Raw genomic sequence first — 8,581 nt, 5'->3', positions numbered from 1 at the left:
ATTTTATAAATGAGTAAGCATATTTTTAGGAATAAAAATTATTTAACAAAATGCTTAAAATTTAAATAGAAATTTATCTAACGTGAAAATTTGGAAACTTTTTAGTCTCACCTTGTTTTAGAAAAATATCAGAAAATAAAATAACATAATCAAAACCTTAACTTAATACTAGTTGTTTTTGTTTTGATTTTGAATGGGTGCTTTACACCACATTAGGAGCTGCTGGATTTGAATCGAAAACATCTGAACAATCATCTTAAGTACTCTTGATTATATAACTTGTCATGAGCTTAGAAAACTTGGGTAAGATTGATACGGAAATCTCATATTATTATTTGTTCTAAAGAAGTCATATAAGTTATTTACTTTCAGAATCTTAGTTTAGAAAAGGTCATAGGTTACGTTTGTTAAAATTTGAAATTTCTGAACTAATTCTTAATAATGTCTCCAGATTTGATTAAAAACTTCGATATAATGCACGTATTATGTCTTAAAATTTATCAAGTTTAAAATTCTATGCATTTTCTGCTATATTTTATTATTTATTTTACTCAGTTACTACGCTATAAATAATATTCCTTAAATAATTTGCAACCAAACTTCCGAAATTCCTTTATATTTTCTCCTCAAAAATAGTTCTCTTAAAAGGGGAAAAACTTTGATTAATATATAAGAAATTTAATCATTGTAGATGTATTGTCAGAAAATTTTTAAAATGGAGATCTTTTCAACTCCTAAAAAATTTTATTCACCACGTTTCTGTACAGTTTTTAATTTCTTCAAAAAATTTCAAAATTGAATATTTTCAGAATTATGGACAATAATACTAATTTAGTTAATTGATGCATAAAATTATATCATGTAAAAATTTTAATGATTTTAACTGTTTCATGAGCATTGCTGCTGTTTATTTTTTGTGAGGGATGAAATTAAAATACACAGTCACATTAGTTCTCTGAATTTCATGCATTTCTAACAATTCTGAAATCAGCTGAATATCTGTAAAAAAATTAATCTCTTTCTTGATTTTACTTTTCAGGAGTTTAAATTGATGATGATTCATGAAAGTTTTCTTTATTTGTTCAAAGTATTTAAGGGACGAATACCATCTGCAAAAAAATTAATCTCTTTTTTTTATTTTACTTTTCAGAATATTAAATTGATGATGATTCGTGAAAGTTTTGTGTATTTGTTTAAAGTATTGAGGGGGACAAATACCAACAATTCCGTCCGCCCACGACACCCATGAATCATCTCCTCCCTCATGTCAAAATGATGGGCTGAAGTTTCATACTCTATTTATGTCTCATATTTTTCGTCTGAAATGTTCTAAAGTAACGTGCCCAAGCGATTAAAACAATTCATTTATGCCCAAAATCATGTTTATTTCTCAATTTATGTATCAAATGGTAGTACCAGACTATTTGTAATGTGTTTAATGATAGTTCTATTTTAAACTAGATGTCAGCACTTATCAAAGGTGTTAGTTAATAATTGAAAATGAATTTTTTATGTTGTACATGCACTTTGTTTTTTATAATTTTGTAGTATAAAAAATAGGCACTTTTATGACTGTTTTTTTTCTTCAAAACTATGTGAACAAATAAGGGTTAAATTTTTGTAATTATTTTTCAGAAAAGTATAACTATAATCTTCCTGTATTGACGACTGACAGTGAAGTTCCTACTAATGGAGATAATGCCAATTCACCATACCATCAACAAACTAGTTTCAAACGTCCCAGAACTGAAGATTACTCTGTTGGGATGTATTCAACATCCAAATTAAGTAATTACCTATCTACTGACAATAGAAATTTTTCTAGAAGTGAGTAACCACACAAATTGATTTGAATTTATTTTTAAATTTTTTCAGCAAACTTTTTTATTTAGGGTATTTGTTTACCTTTTGCTATTCACTGAAAATTCTTATTATAGCTTATAGTTGATTTTTCTTATAAAATAGTTAAGAACCAGAGTGAAATGAAAAAAATAGTAATTGTAGTAAATAAACTGTGCACACAATCAAAAAGTATATATATATATATACAGTAGACGCCGCTTAATGTGATCACATCGGGACGAACATGATTTGATAACAATAACCGATTGATTACAATAAACAAAAAAAAAAANTTTTTTTTCTTTCAGATGTTTCATAGCTTTTGTACTTTCCAGAACAATGAATATTCTTTATTCTAATGTCTGAACAGTGTGGCAACTATATTTTATCCTACTAGGCCTCATGTCTCGCTTAATGTTATGCTACATTGCAATTTATGATCCGTCCTTAGCAATTGTCCAGCAGTGTATTTTGATCTAAGCGGACGGGACTAAGCGATTTTGATAACATTAAATGTTTGATAACATTAACCGTGATCACATTAAGCGGCGTCTACTGTATATATATATATATGCATGCTGGTAGCATAATTTACAGAGTCAGTCTACAGCACAATCTTAATGATTTCAAATTAATCCGCGGGCCACAGTTTAATAAAATCAAAAATCGGATAAAATTTTGCCTTGACGATCTGTGATGAATATAAATAACATACATCCATTTTCTTGTCTACTTTGTTTAAAGCTATTTTTATTCCTTCTTTTTTAACAAAGTATTGATGACCTTTTTACTTTCTCTATTGTTGTTCTACAAAACATAAATTGATGGTAATATGCAGCTTCAATTGGTAGAATGTTGAAAGCAAAAGCTCTTTATAGAATAGCCGTAAATTGGCGTCATCTGAAGCAGTTGTTTCTAAATATGCCATAGTTAGAGTTTTACAAATCATTACCAAAAGCTAGTTTCTCAAATTTAATATTCATGTCCAGAAAATCAGTGTTATGTTTGCTTCATCTTATATATACAACAAGTGTTTTCAACTATAAACCTTAGAAAAAATCATTTCAGAACTAGACTAACAGACAAACATTTAGCTTTGAGCAATAAAATAAGTACATCTCACTTGGAACCTCAATATAAACTTCTTTTAAAAATGAAATCACAATTTCATTCATCTCATTAAATATTTCAATTAAAACTTGCAGATCGTTTTTCTATTTTAGAAGTTTTTACTTGGCCCACCAAACTTTTTTTCTTTATTTTTTCGCCCTTGACCAAAAAAGTTTGCCCATCTCTGCCCCAGCATATCAGCAAAATTAGTACTGATAAGGTAGATATACATAAAAGAATTTATTTCAATCAAAATGTTTTATACACTTTGAATAGAATAGAATAACTGAAATGAACAAGTCTTCATGCAATCTATTATAAGCGAACAATTAAAATTATAGGGAAGTATGAATTAATTTTTAAAATTACAGTTTATTAAAGAACAATATTACGAATTACTGAAAGTCTTCTCTTTCCTTTTGCTTATATATCTGCAGATTAGAGAAGAAATTTTGTTAAAAAACTGAAACAAGTAGCAATTGAGTTTATGTAATTTAAAATTATTTTTCTCCTCTCAGTAATATTTTAGACTTATATTAAATCTGAGATGAAAAATTATCTAAAAGATGGTCTGATAATCTGCAGCCTCCACTGGCGTGCTAGAGAAGTTAAACTACCAGGTGCATATACAGTCAAACTTCATTAACGTCAACACGCTTAATGTGAATTTTTTTTAAGGTGAACTCATTTTTGATTCCCTACCAAATTGTATGCAGATATGATACATATGTACTTTTAAAGAAGCAGATTACTGTTATTTTTCTTTTTACCATATGATATTTTATATTTTTATTACTAAACCAAACCTTTGTTTGAAGTACTATAATTTCCTGCATATAATCCATCGATTACCTGTAAAAAAAACATTAAAACCGTCTCTGTTTATATCTTCAAAATTATCTTCTGTACATCAGACATCGGGTGTTTCCTATTGACTTTCGTCATCCATAAAAATGTTAGGCACTATTCACGCTGTATACGAAAAATTCGAATGTTTGAATTTGGAGGATCAAACAATAGCCTTATTTGTGAAATATACACACAAAAACTCACTAATCAGATTCTCGTTCGTATCTGCAAATTTGCACTTGCAAATTCTTCTTCCTCTACTGTGAATGCCCCATAAGCAGGATACCATGTTTTCTCGTTCGTTTTGCTGCTGATGCTTCATATATAATACAGATCCGCCTATGTATGACGTATATTCTACTAGTGGGAGAAGCTTATGAACTCATTATTTCTCCTGTCAAACGCGGATTATACAGTGGTGTGAATTATCTGCTGTAATCCCCTCTCCCCATCAGGACTGAAAGTTGCACTTGCAGATTATACACCACTGCGGATAATACTCAAGAGATTACGACAGTAATAATGTTATGAGTATTTTATGAGCCTTAGCCCGCCAAAGACCTTTTTTTCAGTAAATGGATCCATCTTATCTGTAGTAGGAATGAATACACAAGAAATGCTTTTAGAGCATGTTGGAGTTCACCATGTTTGCAAAAAATGCTCCAAGAGCTTATAACTCATCAAATGTTCCTATTGCGTATAACAACTAACATATTAATCTAATATTTTATTAAAATTATTGACCTTTTTTTTTCTCCTAAGTACTTATCTTACTTTTTCACTTTTTAGCAAAAAACTTCTTATCTATCAGACACAACTGTTATATATATCATACAGAAGACTGGAAGCCAAAAGGTTGTACTATGTACTTACCTCTGCGTGAAGATATTATGATCAATACTCAGAATATTGAACAAATCAGCTTTGAAAATGATCAATTTTTTTTAGCAGATGAAAAAGGGAATTATGTTGGTGCTAAACCTGGTAAGTTGAGTATGTATTTGTGACAGCAGGAGATTTATTAAATCATTTCATATTCAATCATTAAAATGAATAATATCTACTGTCAATGTATTTTATTTATTTATTTTGCAAATTGTACCTTTTGTTTAATTTATTTGTTTGTTTTCCGACAGTGTTTTTTATTAGTTAGAATCTTTATTATTTTTTTTAAATAGTTAGTTTGTAAGTTTTTAGAATACAATAACTACAGCTTAATGTTTAAATTCAATTTTCAAACTGCTTGCTATTTTAAATTTTTTACTCAGCTTGTTTATTTTTTCTCACTATATTCCTTTTTTTTTTTAGGTAATGCAGTTCATTTTTGGAGATTTGATGGATCTATGCGGAAATTATATATATCTCGCTCAATTCTTTTTCTTAAAGATCAGGTTTGTTATCTACTACTTTTTTAAAAGAGTTCATTTTAAAATTATCTCTAAAATTTTGATACTTAATAGGCCCATTTTTATCTTATATTTATTTTACTTAATTAATATTTCATGTATTTACTTATTGCACTAATTTAAATTTCGAAATAAATGTTTGTTCAAAACTTCATTAAAAGTAATCAAAATAAAGGTTTTAAGATTTCACATCTTTGTTTTCAGCTATAGAGATGTTACTTGAACATACTGTTCAAAAGAAATATTTCTGCACAATTTTAGTTCTTCTTGTGTGCCAAATTAAGAAATTTTCGGAAAATATTACCATTTATGTTCCCATTAGCTCCAAAACAGACGTTTTTTTTTTCTTCCTAAAACTTACAATTAATTTCTTTTTAAATATATATTTGTTGCCAAAGTTGGAAATTTTATTTTAATTTGTTTCATAGATAAATTATTTAGTTAATTTTAAAATAAAATTAAGTAATTTAGTTATTTTAAAATATAATATTCCATTTTCTTAATTTATAATTTATTTTAGGACTACCAAGACCTTCAAGTCCAACTGGATAATCTGTGATGTGATTTATTACTACTTGATTAATGTTTATTAATTTTGTAACAAAAGTGTGCTATCTGTGTAAACATGTGATCGTGTGATTATTTTATGCCAGAATTATCCTATTCCTTGTGGCAGAATCGTGGCGACTCGGTAGCATTGTCCCAAAACGTTACAGAGTTCTAGCAGAAAGATTTTTTTCTTTAAGAAGTGAAAAATATTTTAAGTATAAATGTTTCTTTAGCAGAAATTTTTGATAGATTTTTTTATTTTATGAAATCATATCAAAAGGTGCTTTTATCGCTCATCGTGGGGAAAGGAAATGCTCGTGATTTTTCTATTCTCATTTGATGATTTTAAAAAAATTCTAATAATGACCGACTTCTGCTAGAATTTCAATTAGATTTTTAAAAAAAAATTTCAATTACGAAAGTTTAAGAGATAGTTCGCTTTAGAAATAAATAAAAAAAAAAAAAGCTCTAGAAGAAGAAGAAAATAGCATTTTGACCTTTTTTTCAGCAATTATTGCTACAAATTTCTACTTTGAAGAAAAATCATAATGTCTTTTATTGCTCAGTTATCTTTGATATTTTTGTGATTTTAAAAAAAGTACTTTTCCAATTTTTCATTGCTTGTGCTACCAAATTTTCATGGAGTTTTTAAAATTCCAGGTAATTCTCACTTGATACTATTTCTACCCGCAAAATTTGAATCACGCATTTAAATAATGACTTTTTGATGCTCTCAATTTATGCTGATACTATCATTAATCCATGTAGTATTTTGGTTTTGTTTTCGAGAGTTATAAAATTAATTCTCACGTAGTTTTTATGTATATCAATATCTTTCTGACAATATTTGAAATTCAAATCACGTATTTGAATATCTAATATTTAACTCAATGATTCTATCAATTTCTTTTTCTTCTTGGCAGTTATTGTTATTATTGGCTTCCACATAGCTTTTCAAATCTGATTTTTTAACATGATATTATTTATTACAACACCCGAATCTTGAAACGCAACACGCATTTAGTAACACCTTTTTGAAGTGTTCTAATTGTGTGATTTCACGTCCGATCTTTTTTTCTTTATTTACTGTTACTGATTTCACGATTTTTAATTATTTTTAGAAAGATATTATTGCTATAGAGGTTTTTCGCTGAAAACCCAAAAAAATTCTGCCACAGGGATCCTATTGTCTTGACAAACCTAAAGAGACTCAAATATTTTGCATAAAAGGTTAATATTGTATTGAGTTTTTGCTCATTGCCAAAGTATCAAATTAATAATTCTTTTAAAAAAAAAAAGCATGTCATGCTCAACTGCTTTTTTTTATTTTTACATTTTTCTTTATTATTTTGTTGAGTTGTTACCAATTCTATCAGTATCAATTCTATATGGCTTTTAAAATGATGCTGAGGTGAAATCATTTGTATTTTATCCTTCTTAAAAATCTGTGATATTTATAGTTTTCAACTTCTGTATTTTGAGTTTTTGATGTGTGGGTGACTATTTTTCATCCAGGGTTAGATTTATCTTATTTGATGAGCTTTTTAACTTACAAGTGATATAGTATTTATGATTGTTTTAATATGTGATTAGCTTCAATGTTTATATGTCATAAAATGTTTGTATTTAATATAATATGTATAATGTAATGCTTCTAAAGAAACATAAAGACAAGCTTGAATGTATTTAAAATGTATGTTATAAATTTAAGAAATTGCTTACATAAAATTTGATGACTCTTTTATAACTTATGTATATACAGCACATTGGTGTAAGTATGCATATTACTTATGTGAAAGTATTAAGTCATCTTTTAATCCTTTGATTTTTTTAGTAAAATCTTGCTATCTATATTAGTATAAAATATTTAATTTTTGTTTTAGATATGTATATTGCATTTGTTAGTCATGGATTTGTAATGTGTTCTATTTTAGAGTTTAGTAAGGTTAATGTATTTCTTCTTTCTAGTTTTGTGCCAAATATTGCTTTTATATACATAAATCTATATAATACATCTGTAACTAACATTATATTAAAAATTACTGTAGCTTTTCAATCATATATATATATANTGTAACATCGGACATGGATCTTATCGCCAGGATCGCGGAAGCGGCAGCACGTGTCCGTGACACTCCTGGCCAATTTGAACGGGTTCGTGAATCCATGCGCCGACGCTGTGAAACATATATATATATATATATATATATATATATAAAGATTTTTATCTTAATGTATTTTATTATTTTTATAGTCATACTAAACATTAACTGAAGTAAAACTTCACCTTATTCAAATTAGTCTTTAACTTACACTAGATTTTTTTCTTTCATTTCTTGATGCATACCCAATCACCGATGTTAATATAATATAGTGGAGTTGTATAACATGTCATATTATTTTTAAATTCATTACTTAACTCAAACTTTAACTACAAACTTGCAGTTGAGTAAAATGAATTATTTAAAAAGGAAATTATTAAAGAATTTTTTTAAATTAACTTAAGGGTTATAAAATGTTTCATGGTGCATTTTTTAATGATGAAGCATTATTATATTTGTTTTAATGATTTTTCTAAAATACGAGTTGAAATAGCAAAACTACTTCTTTCTTTTTTAGTGTCATGCACAAATGTTACTACTTTTAATATTTATAAAATGATCTTTTCACTCCTTAAAAGCACATTTGATGCAAAAGTGACATTATAAATTCAGCTCGCTTTTTCGTACAATGAAAAAAGGGGGGGAGACATGATTTCAGCTTTTTTTATTGCATCAGTCCTATAACAGGGTTCCCACGGTCCTTAAGAGTCCTTGAAAGTCCTT

General features: G+C 27.6%; 1 protein-coding gene across 1 annotated transcript; it reads left to right on the top strand.

Moving 5' to 3' along the window:
• The first annotated feature begins 5 nt into the window (after positions 1-5).
• Positions 6-6,555, top strand: LOC107443204 (uncharacterized). The gene is made up of 5 exons (XM_016056997.4): positions 6-303; positions 1,636-1,827; positions 4,591-4,785; positions 5,110-5,192; positions 5,728-6,555. The coding sequence occupies exons 1-5, from the start codon at positions 285-287 to the stop codon at positions 5,764-5,766; spliced, it is 528 nt and encodes a 175-aa protein (XP_015912483.1). The 5' UTR covers positions 6-284; the 3' UTR covers positions 5,767-6,555.
• Positions 6,556-8,581: the final 2,026 nt, after the last annotated feature.

Source organism: Parasteatoda tepidariorum, chromosome 9 (assembly GCF_043381705.1).
Source record: "Parasteatoda tepidariorum isolate YZ-2023 chromosome 9, CAS_Ptep_4.0, whole genome shotgun sequence".
NCBI lineage: Eukaryota > Metazoa > Arthropoda > Arachnida > Araneae > Theridiidae > Parasteatoda > Parasteatoda tepidariorum.
Note: the sequence above shows the minus strand (reverse complement) of the source record. Positions and strands in the feature narration are given on the sequence as shown.